This window comes from Arachis ipaensis, chromosome B10 (genome assembly GCF_000816755.2).
Source record: "Arachis ipaensis cultivar K30076 chromosome B10, Araip1.1, whole genome shotgun sequence".
Lineage (NCBI taxonomy): Eukaryota > Viridiplantae > Streptophyta > Magnoliopsida > Fabales > Fabaceae > Arachis > Arachis ipaensis.
In genome coordinates this window covers 10311843-10324043 of record NC_029794.2, presented here as the reverse complement: position 1 = coordinate 10324043, position 12201 = coordinate 10311843, and the positions used below count along the sequence as shown (strand labels likewise).

The 12201-nt window shown below is 29.6% G+C and overlaps 2 protein-coding genes across 2 annotated transcripts; both read right to left on the bottom strand.

The window, feature by feature from the left end:
• LOC110268169 (ATP-dependent DNA helicase PIF1-like) lies at nucleotides 1535-2816 on the bottom strand. Its single transcript, XM_021114048.1, has one exon. The coding sequence runs from the start codon at nucleotides 2719-2721 to the stop codon at nucleotides 1609-1611; it is 1113 nt and encodes a 370-aa protein (XP_020969707.1). The 5' UTR covers nucleotides 2722-2816; the 3' UTR covers nucleotides 1535-1608.
• LOC107620097 lies at nucleotides 3083-3896 on the bottom strand. Its single transcript, XM_021114436.1, has 3 exons — nucleotides 3735-3896; nucleotides 3292-3562; nucleotides 3083-3195 (listed from the first exon to the last, which is right to left on the bottom strand). The coding sequence occupies exons 1-3, from the start codon at nucleotides 3894-3896 to the stop codon at nucleotides 3083-3085; spliced, it is 546 nt and encodes a 181-aa protein (XP_020970095.1).

Here is a 12201-nt window from a genome sequence, read left to right as displayed (position 1 = left end):
ATAGATTATTTTATACCTAATTATAAAATAAAAACAAGTGTAATTATTTGTGTCATGCACGTGATAAAATTTAAATTATAATTTTAAGTTATTTTGTTAAAATTAATCTGAATTATAATAATTTGACTAATAAAAAGATAATGAATTATACATTGTTTATTTTTTCTTAATTTAGTGTTAATTATATTAACTCTAAAGTAGTTATTAACCGATTTTAGTAATCTATTTTTTTTAATAAATCAGGCATATATACTGAATGTGACCATAAATAATCTAGTAATACCTAAATCCACCAACAAATTGTTATATGTGTAAGAACATATCAAAATCAGCTGAAAATAAACAACAAATTATTAGAGAATTCTAATACAAAAAGTTCTCCAATAAACAATAAATAATTTAAATCCACTAAATAACAACTCAACACTATCCTTTGATGCCTGCAAAATATATACCTGAAACAATACTATATCAATGTTAGTATACAAAATTATATGATTAACGTAATTATAAAATTGTTTATCAGAAGAATAAAATAATACGGATTTTTATGATAATTCTAATATTCTCAAGTTATAAATGTACAATAACAATGCATTACCCATTAGCACCTAGAATTGTCAATTTTTTAAATTGATAGTAATAAATTTTAATAAATTAATAAATTTAATTAAGAGATATCGTTATTATCTTTTCATTATAAGCTCTCAAAAACTTCTCTATATACCACATTCATCGTACAGTTATCTTCCAAGTGTCCGTGATCTTACAACAGCACTCGCAGACCATCTTTACTCGTTACTCTTGCCTTTATTTTTCAAACTTTTTCATTACATAATCTACCATAAGTAATACTGTTGATAGAATCGTAGGCCATTAGGTATGAAAAATAACATTAAAAAATAACAATAAACAAAAAAAGAACTATGTCTGAGGTACGAATTTTCTAGATGATAATTGTTACAATTCACTATTACTCCTTATATATATATACAAGTTTAATCACCCGTGCCATGCACGTGATAAGATTGAAATTATAATTCTAAGTTGTTATGTTAAATTTCATTTTAATTATAATAATTTAATTAATAAAAGAATAACTTGTATGCGTTGTTTTTCTTTTCTTAATATAGTGTTAATTGTATTAAATATAAAATAGTTATTTAATCTACTTTTTTCAATAAATTAGGCATATATACTCAATATGACCATAAATAATCTAGTAATACTTAAATCTACCAACGAAGTTTTATATGTTGGTTTACTGTGAAGTAAGAAAATATCAAAATCAGCTCAAAATGAAGAACAAATTAATAGAGAAGCCTAATGCAGAAAGTTTTGTAATAAACAATAAATAATTTAAACCTACTGAATAACAATTCAATGCTATCCTTTGATACCTGCAAAATATATACATGAAACAACACTGTATCAATGTTTGTATATAAAATTATACGAATTTTTATGATAATTTTAATATTCTCAAACTATTAATGTACAATAAGAATTCATCTATTAGTTTCTAGAATTTCTAAATTTTTTTAAGTGATAGTAATAAATTTTAATAAATAAATAGATTTAGTAAGACATTTTGTTATTACCTTTTTATTATAGGCTCTCAAAAACTTCTCTATATACCACATTCATCGTGCAGTTATCTTCTAAGTGTCCATGATCTTGCAACAGCACTCGCAGACCATCTTTACTCGTTACCCTTGATAACGCAACATACAATTGATCATGGATGAAAACTGGCCTTGGAAGGTAAATTCCAACTTTCGATAGAGTTTGTCCCTGGGACTTATTTATTGTCATTGCAAATGACATGATAATTGGGAATTGTCTTCTTTGAAACTTGACCGGCAATATTTCATTGTTTGGAATTAGATTCAGTCTTGGGATAAGAACAATACTTCCAGCTTTGTTACCAGTTAAAGTCTTGCATTCTATCACATGATTTCTCATTCTTCTAACTTGCATCCTCGTTCCATTGCACAAACCATTAGTTTGGTCTATATTCCGCAGCAACATAACAGGAGCGCCAACCTTTAGAACCAACTTGTGTGGTGGTAGACCTGAACAATTTATTCCATTTAGAATCTCCGGCGAGAAAGCATCTAACTCAAATTCCATATTTCCCTCTTCAGCACACACAAAGTCTGAACTTAAGTAGACTCTTTCTTGTCCAGGTAACCCTGCAGTCATCTTGTTGTTAACATCAGTAACACAATCCAAAGTTGGTGCAAGAATTGCTCTATCCTTGAAATAATTTTTAACGGATAAATTGGATAACATATCTGGATACACGAAATCAATGAGGTCATCCAAAACTGTCTCAGAGTTCTTAATCAAAATGTCAGATGGTATATGAACGATCGATTCACCATCTGTTGTATCACCAGCCAAACCATCACCAATTTTGAGTAGCCATTCTGCAAAATTTCTGAGTTCTTGTATGTTGTTGTTTTTACCTAGTGACAATTTCATGTTTTTTGTAAGCTTCAAAACCTTACAGTTATGCCACAAATATGAAGAATTAATAGAAGACTGAATTATATCTTGCCTTGAGCCTCTGGAAATTACAGGTAAAATTTGTCTAAAATCTCTTCCGAGAACAACAACTTTACCTCCAAATGGCAAATGAGCATTATACGAATCTGAGCACCTTAAGATGTCTCTGAGGCATTTGTCTAAAGCTTCGTAACAATACTTACTTATCATTGGAGCTTCATCCCATATGATTAATTTGGCCTTAGATATTAACCTTGCAAGAGGACTTCCCTGTTTAATGCTACACAAAGAATCCTCATTTATGGCCAAAGAAATTTTAAATCTTGAAAGTGCAATTCTTCCGTTAGGCAACAAAAGTGCAGCAAATTGGATAATAACTATATATTCGGTTGCCTGGTGATCACGTAGATAATTGAGTAGTTGAGTTACAAATTGATCCCATAGTGTGCTCTAATTTTTTCCTCATTTCTAAATAAAGGCGAAAATTAGAACAAATAAGTAATAATATATAATAAAAAAAATTTGCATATGAATAGACAATTGTTACAAAACAAATTCTAATTGTGACATTTTAAATCTTCACATACTGCAAATCATGGAGATCAACCACAATGTAATGGCCACTTTTTCTTGCTTTTGACCATGATATAATTTTTCCTTTTTCGGTTAAGAGTCCAATAACATCTAATTTAAAAAAAAAAAGACGAATTAAAAGCATGAAATTAAAGACAAATAAATGAAACAACATAATAATAATAATAATACAAATTAATTACGCACCAAATAAGTTAGCTTTTTCATTTGTTTGTCTCAATATATCAGCATGATTGAGAAAATTGAAATGATTGTCAGGAATGTTACGATCATTGATCGTATTTACTATACGTGACTCCTTCTTAAAGGTTATTCTATACACATGTGTAGTCGGAAGATAAATTCCGCTTGATTCCTCAATCAGAAAATTTGAGAAGACATAAACTTTCTCCTCGATCATATCATTCTCAAACATCTTTGCCAAATAATTCTTCACTGAACAATGAATTTTATCACACTGTAAAACAAATTAAAAACGAAGACTATTAGCACTTACAACTCTATTAAATCGCACTGTGGTTGATTCCTCCAAGAGTTTACTCACAAAATAAAGTTAAAATGTGAACAGTAAATATATATAAACTGGACCTAGCATCACTCGAAGAAATCATGTAGAATAATCAACCTACCTTATCATCTATGAGAACCATTTCTAGATAAGCTGTCTTACTCTTGTCAAATTTGGATGGAACTTTCCATAACCTTATAATCCTTGCCTTTATTTTCCTAACATTTTCATTACATAATCTACTATAGGTAATACTGTTGATAGAATCATAGCTTGTAGCCATTAGGTATGGAAAATAATAAAGAGAAAAAGAAATACGAATAAGGTACGAATTTTGTAGATGAAAAATAATTGAAACAATTGACTATTACGACTTATATATATATATACACACACACTAATTACAAACGATATAAATTTTTAATGGAGATACTTGATACTAATAGAAAAAAATTATATAAATAGAAATTATTTAATTTCAATTTTAATTTCATATAACAAAACAGTGATTTTCAAAAATTATGGAATCTTTTTTTGACATATGTATTATGCCATACGTATAAATTATACGGGTTATTATATAAATTCATATATATGCATAACAAAACAGTTTAATATTATATATTTTCTACATTAATTATATGCTAATATTTTGAAAAAAGAGATAAAAGAAGAGATATATAAATATGTATAATATTATTGCTATATATGAAGCAGTTTTATATTGCTTTAATTATAGAAACTTACTATAATTATATAAAATTTAATTTGAGGAAATAATTTTCCTTACCATAAATAATATACTAAAACTGTTAATATATTATCTTCTTTATGGTTAATTGAATTTATCAATGATTTTTTCGTGTAAATCGTTATTACCCAGTTTTAATAATTACTTAATATACAAAATTTGAAATTGGAAATTGTTATTACTAATTCAATTAACTGGTTAATTGAGTAATAATTGTCAAATTATTAAGGTGCAAAATCATTGATTTACTCAATTGATTTCCATATATTATTTATATTTCAAGTAATAATTTGAAATTATATTATTTACCCAGTTAATAATACTATTATTAAAAATTATTTTTTGCATTGATTTTTAAATCAATTATTAAATAATTATTTTTGTTAAGATAATTGTTTATAAATTATTTCAAATTATATTTTGTTAAGATATAATTATTTAGATTATTACTCATGACACGGGTATAATTTCATTTTATACCAATTAATCAATTATAATTATATGACACGGGTGTAATTTCAATTTTATCTACGGATTATTTTCCGTAATAATATACAATATATTATTATCGTGATAATTTGATTTGATTGATTTCTATTTTATTTATGTACATAAATGATTAAAATATATAACATAAATATTGTAATTATTATAATTCTATGATATAATTATAATTAACATATTTTATCATAATTAAATATTGATTTGATATAATTATAATGAAAATACTTTCCCAAAATAATACAATCTACTATTATTTATCCACTAATTATTTGGCAATAAACCTTAATATGATTTTTTACATCTTTTTATATTAGAAATAGAATTTGATATTTATCCTAATAAAATTAAATAATTAATTAGTTATAAAATAAATAAAATAAAAATATTTTTAAGAATTAATCAAATCAATTAGTCAATACAAATAATTAGTATAATTAATTTTATTTGATTTATTGAATTCAAAAAATAAATTAGAAAATAATTGATTGAATTAATTAGTTGATATAATTAATTTATTATAATTGATTGAATTTAATGAATTAAAAAAATAAATAGAAAAACATAGGAGACAGTGATTTTTTTTAACTAAATTAATATGTATTTATTGTATTTAATCAGTATAAGTAACAAATCATCTATGTTATTATATATCTTATTTAATCTTGCATGGCACGGGTAATTATAAGTTATATTTTGATTTCTAATTATTTACGTACATAAATGATTAAAATATATAACATAAATATCGTAATTATTATAATTCTATGATATAATTATAATTAACATATTTTATCATAATTAAATATTGATTTGATATAATTATAATGAAAATACTTTTCCAAAATAATATAATCTACTATTATTCATCCACTAATTATTTGGCAATAAACCTTAATATGAATTTTTACATCTCTGTTATGGAAAATAAATACTTAGATATACCAAATAATATGTAACATATTACTACCTGTATAAGTTAAGGCACAAAGACATGATTTAATTAAGGTGATTGAAACTTTCACCAAACAGAATATGACCTCAATCGAATAAAAAAAGATACTCGATTTTGCATTAATTAGCTAGTCGAAGAAATAACATACTCATTCATTATTCATGTTTCATTATATTTTGTAAATAATATATAGAAAACATATATCTTGTGTATAAAAATGTGACTATTAGTAATTTTATTAATAAACCTTTTTTTAAACTATTACTAATTTCAATTTTAATAGAAAATTTGAGAAAATAATTTCGCTTGCCATAAATAATATACTAAAACTGTTAGTATATTATCTTCTATATAGTTGATTGAATTTATCAATAATTTTTCCGTGTAAATCGTTATTACTCAATTTTTAATAACTACTTAATATACAAAATTTGAAATTAGAAATTGTTATTACTAATTCAATTAACTGGTTAATTGAGTAATAATTGTCAAATTATTAAGGTGCAAAATCATTGATTTACTCAATAGATTTCCATATATTATTTATATTTCAAGTAATAATTTGAAATTATATTATTTATCCAGTTAATAATACTATTATTAATAATTATTTTTTGCATTGATTTTTAAATCAATTATTAAATAATTATTTTTGTTAAGATAATTATTTATAAATTATTTCAAATTATATTTTGTTAAGATATAATTATTTAGATTATTACTCATGGCACGGGTATAATTTTATTTTATACCAATTAATCAATTATAATTATATGACACGAGTGTAATTTCAATTTTATCCACCGATTATTGGCAAATAAATTTTATTCCAATTATAAATAAAATCTGTTTCTATTGGCAAATAAATTGTCTTTAGGTCAACGATTTAATATATGTGTAGGTTCATTTTTTTGTCAAATATAATGAAAATATAAATAAAAAAATAAAGGATAAAAATTAACTTAATAATATCTGACACTACTTCATTTTATTAAATTATTTAAAAATAGCACATCTACAAAAAATAATCGTAATATATAAATTGAGGCAATAATTTAAAATTCTATAATTATAATTTAATTAAATGCTAATAGTAAAATCAAATTACCTAAACAATATTGAACCCATTCTAGTCCTTAGTCACGTATAGTATAGAATCATTCTTGTAACGACAACCAATTGAAATAACATCGTAAGTTTCAATATTTAGAATTCGTGCAAAATCAGACCATCCTCTTGTTAGATAAGCTTCATCATCCGCTATCCATGCAATACGACAAGGTATATAATTGCCAATCGTTGAAATTGCATATCTGAATTTGTCACAAATTTAGCAAAACTGAACTGAAACTGAGGGAATTCAATTTCATTATGTGCTCCACTTCGAAGATTTTCGGGCAGACGTAAAAAGCATGGAGGGGATGGAACTTGAACTTGCCCTATAAAGTTCCGTGGATGCAATTCCTCAATCAAAAATCGAGCTCCTCCTAAGAAATCTAACTTTAACCACATTCTATTGGGTTGGTCATAATAGGTGAGTAGATCCAACCATCCTTCGATAAAGTAGAGACTATTGCCTCTTCTTTGAACACTTACATCCATGTAGTTGGAACCTGAATCAGTGAAGACAACTCGATGAGGTATTTCATGGATGTGATGCATTGTAAATGATTGTGGCAAAAGACAATCGAACTGGAACATTAGACGATAAGAATAACTTAGAATAACAACAAATAAAAAATTATCAAAAGAATTCCAATCCCAACCCCATTCATACGCAATCTGTATACAATTTTTTTTAATAGAGCAATTTTAATTTTTAATAGAGATATTTGCTACAATTAAGTAGAAATTATGTTATTATATTATATTAACCTTTATGATTAATTCAATGAAGATAATTGCTCAGTATGTATGTTATATATCTACGTTAATTTTGTGCCAATATTTTTAAGAAAAAGCTAAAAGAAGAGATATATAAATATATATAAGGGCAAATCACAATAATAAGTCAAGGGGAGTAATAATTTACGTGAATCAGCCAAAACGAAAACTGCTTCATGAATCCACCAATGCACGTTTATATGTAGTTCGAACCAGCTAAATTCGAACTCCATTTCTACATAATTCGAACCAGCTGGGTTCGAATTATACACAAACACACGCACACACTGCTTGGTTCGAATTACACATACAGTAATTCATGGTATAATTCGAATTATGCTGTTAAAAAATTAATAATTTATTAAAAAAATTAATAATTTAAAAATTAAAAAATATATATTTTATTTCATACGTTAAAAAAAACTAACAAAATATTTAATTACGAGACTTCTTTAAAATATTAATGAGCTATCAATTCGAATTCCATACAATTATATGGTGAGACATTACATGATTCAAATTACGCATGGGGAAGTTCGAATCACTCTGATTCAAATTATATGGTGAGCAATTCGAATTCTATACAATACTCTTCTGCCCATTCTTGATAGCTCATGAATATTTTTTAATAAATTTATTTAAATTATACCACAAAAAAACATTTTATTCTATGCAAAATAATTTAAAAAATGGCTTAAAAAATGTTAGAAGTACTATAAAAATTTGTAATGTCGTAATGACTTAGGACATTAAAGAAATACTCTACATAGTCACTAATAATTTAGAAATTAAAGAAAAAATATTTTTATCATGTATTTACCTAAATCACTAGAATATTACAAACTTTTATAGTATTCATAACATATTTTAAGCCATTTTTTAAAATTATTTTGTATAGAATAAAATATATTTTTTAATTATTTTGAAATAACTAATATTTGTTTTAATCAATTTAGATTGGTTGAATGGCCATCTCATTTGTCCGCTTAAGCAAGTATTTGGAATTCGAATCTCATTTTGTGTAATCCATTAGTTAGCGACAGACCCTTAATAAATAGAGTATCAATATGTGGTGGATTAGTCCTCGACTTGTCGAGTTAGAAAATCCGTAGAAAAAAAATTGTATTTGTCTTTAAAATAAAATAATTTTTCATTAATATATAGCAATACTTATGGACTTTTGTCTTTGTTAAAATTTACTTGGGATAATTTTATTTATTGGTTTTTTTTTTATTGGAAGGGTCAATACGAAGGAGAGGCTGAGTCGTTTGAGAGTGGTTACTCAGGAAGATGTGACATGTGTGTTATGTAATCAAGGTGTTGAATATGGTCACCACTTGTTTCTTGGTTGTCAGTTCTCTTGGCAGGCTTGGTGTGCTTGGCTGTCCTTTGTTGGAAGACACTGGTCGTGCCCAGAAACGCTAAAGGAACATTTCCAAAGCTGGACTTAGCTTTCAACTAGTAAACAAGAGCGCAAGAGGTGGATGGTATGTTTCTGTGCGATTGTATGGAATATTTGGTTAGAAAGGAATAGAATAATCTTTCAGAATAAAAGATCTGGGGTTAAGGAGGTTGTACAACAGTCGTTCATGAACTACAAGGAGTGGTTAGGTGTGGATCCCTTCTGTTGTTGATGACATTGCCGAAAGTGACAGGAGGTATCTATTGGTGCTACATGAGTTTGATTTAGTCTGTTGTCCATACTTGGTCTATTTTTGTCTTGTGCTCCACTTATTGTGTTGAGCTTTCTTTCAAAAAAAAAGTATCATATTCATTCTTAAAGTCAAAACAATTGTTACTTGTTAAAACTTCACATTTTATGAAATGATTTTTAAATTTTCAAATTCATAAACTTATTCATTACAAAAGTTATTAGATTGATTAATATTTCTTGATAACATGGTATACCGAAACACTATCGTTGAGTATTAGTTAGTGTAAAAAGAAACTAATAACAACTTTTGTTATTCAATATATAATTTATTCTATTGAAAAATAAATTAGTATTTCCTAAACTTGTAAATACATTTTCTTCTAATTTCTTACACCATTTTATTTGACAATATTTACCATTAAAAAATAACAAATGACCATACTATCCTACAATATATATGATGTACAAAGTAATTTCTTATCTTTAAATGAATTGTGGTTAGTAAGATAAAATTTAAAATATTTTTTATTTTCTTACTCAAATTTAATTTTAAATTTAGAATTGATTAACAACTCATTTTTTTTAATTTCAATAAAAAAATAAATTGGTTAGATGCAAAATATTCAACATTTAATAATTTCAATCATTTAAATTTTAATTACCAAAAATTGGGTTAAAAATTAATTATAAACTCAATAATCGATAATGTGTGTGTGAATAATAATATCCAATGTATTTATTATTTATTTATTTTGTGTGTGTGTGTGAATAATAATATCCAATGTATTTATTATTTATTTATTTTGTACGGGACCACCCCAGGCCGACCAGCCGACCACCGAGAATAGGCAAATTCTCAAACTACACCCCCCTGACAGCACCAATTACTGAGGTATACCACCAAATAGCAGATCGAGGCATCATTCCGAAAGCACGGCAACTCAAAGAAAGGACAGGAGGCAACAAGACCCTTTACTGCGAATACCACCGAGGTTACGGTCACAGAACACAAAATTGTTTCGACCTTAAAGACGCCATTGAACAAGCCATACGAGACGGCAAACTCCCAGAATTCGCCAAAATCATCAGAGAACCAAGACGCACGGAGAGAGACAGATCGTCGGAGAGGGAAGGACGTAACCCGAGAACCCAAAAGCAACCCCCGAGGGAAAACCCAGAAGAAGATCCAACCATCATAGTAAACGTCATCACAGGCAAGGACATATCAAGAAAGTCAAAACTAACAATGAAGAAAGACCTCAAGATAATGGCGGTAAGGAACCAAGTCCCAACCTCCGCGGACGATAATACGATAACGTTCTTACCAGAGGACTGCCAACACGGCACCTCAGCCGAGGACGCTCCTTTCGTCATCTCAGCTAGAATCGGAACAGGACTCGTACGAAGCGCTACTCACGCTTAGAAAATCTAGCTTTCACACTCCTTACAGCCTCCCGATGCCTACGACAATACTTCCAAGCTCATCTCGTGACGGTTCGAACCGACCAAGCGGTCAAACAGGTGTTACAGAAACCCGACCTAGCTGGAAGAATGCTAGCGTGGTCCATTGAACTATCTCAATTCCAGATCAAATTCGAACCCCGGAATGCGATCAAAGCACAAGCTATGGCCGACTTCATCGCCGAGATGACCCCGGGAAAGCTCACCCCCGAATCATGGAAACTACATGTCGACGGCTCATCAAACTCCACCTACGGAGGCGCCGGAGTCATACTCGAAAATCAAGACGGAATCACGATCGAGCAGTCAGTACGATACGAATTTCCAGTATCGAACAACCAAGCAGAATACGAGGCCCTCTTGGCAGGCCTATCCTTAGCCCAGGAAGTCGGAGCAAAGGTCCTAGAAGTAAATACCGATTCACAAGTAGTCAGTTCCCAGATTAACGGAGACTACCAGACACGAGACCCCCTACTCCAACAATACCTCGCTAGGGTAAACAAACTAAGAGAAGGATTCGAACACGTCACCATACGGCACGTCCCCAGGGAACGAAATGCCAGAGCAGATCTACTCTCCAAACTGGCCAGTACCAAACCCGGACACGGTAACAAATCGTTAATCCAGGGAGTCGTTAAGACACCCTCCGTGTCAACAACAACCAATGCTCACCTAACAATTTCGAACCAGGGATCTTGGACCTACCCGATCCTGCAATACCTCCTCGATGGAACACTACCACTAGATCCCAGAGAGGAAAAGCGAATAAAGAGGGAAGCCGCCAACTATACCATTGTCGCAGGACAGCTATACAGACGCGGATTCTCGCAACCCCTGCTCAAATGCATCGAACCCGAGAACACGGAGTACATACTCCGAGAAATCCACGAAGGCTGCTGCGGTCACCACGTCGGAGGCAAGACCTTAGCCCAAAAAATCATCAGAGCAGGCTACTTCTGGCCCACGGTCATCCGAGATTCCATGCAAGTAGTTAAAAACTGCGATAAATGCCAAAGACACGCCAATATCCACCAAGCCGCACCGCACCAGCTCAGCACTATATCGGCAGAGCGGCCATTCGGCACTTGGGGCATCGACCTCGTCGGACCCTTCCCTACGGCACCTGGCCAACTCAGATACCTCATCGTCGCCATAGACTACTACACTAAATGGATCGAAGCCGAACCTCTGTCCACCATAACGGCAACCCAATGCCGAAAATTCCTCTGGCGTCAGATCGTCACCCGATTCGGGATCCCCGAGATCGTCATCTCGGACAACGGAACCCAATTCACCGACAAAAAATTCAGAGAATTTTTAGAAGGACTGCGCGTATCCCACCGTTTCAGCTCGGTAGAACATCCCCAGACAAACGGACAGGT

Bases quoted from the DNA above. Each gene is read 5' to 3' on its own strand.
- LOC107620097 (XM_021114436.1), bottom strand. From the start codon at position 3,896: ATGGCTACAAGCTATGATTCTATCAACAGTATTACCTATAGTAGATTA. The intron at 3,563-3,734 runs GTAGGTTGATTA...TTTGTTTTACAG, and splicing joins TGGTTCTCATAGATGATAAG to TGTGATAAAATTCATTGTTC. The intron at 3,196-3,291 runs GTGCGTAATTAA...TTTTTAAATTAG, and splicing joins TGAAAAAGCTAACTTATTTG to ATGTTATTGGACTCTTAACC.
- LOC110268169 (XM_021114048.1), bottom strand. From the start codon at position 2,721: ATGATAAGTAAGTATTGTTACGAAGCTTTAGACAAATGCCTCAGAGAC.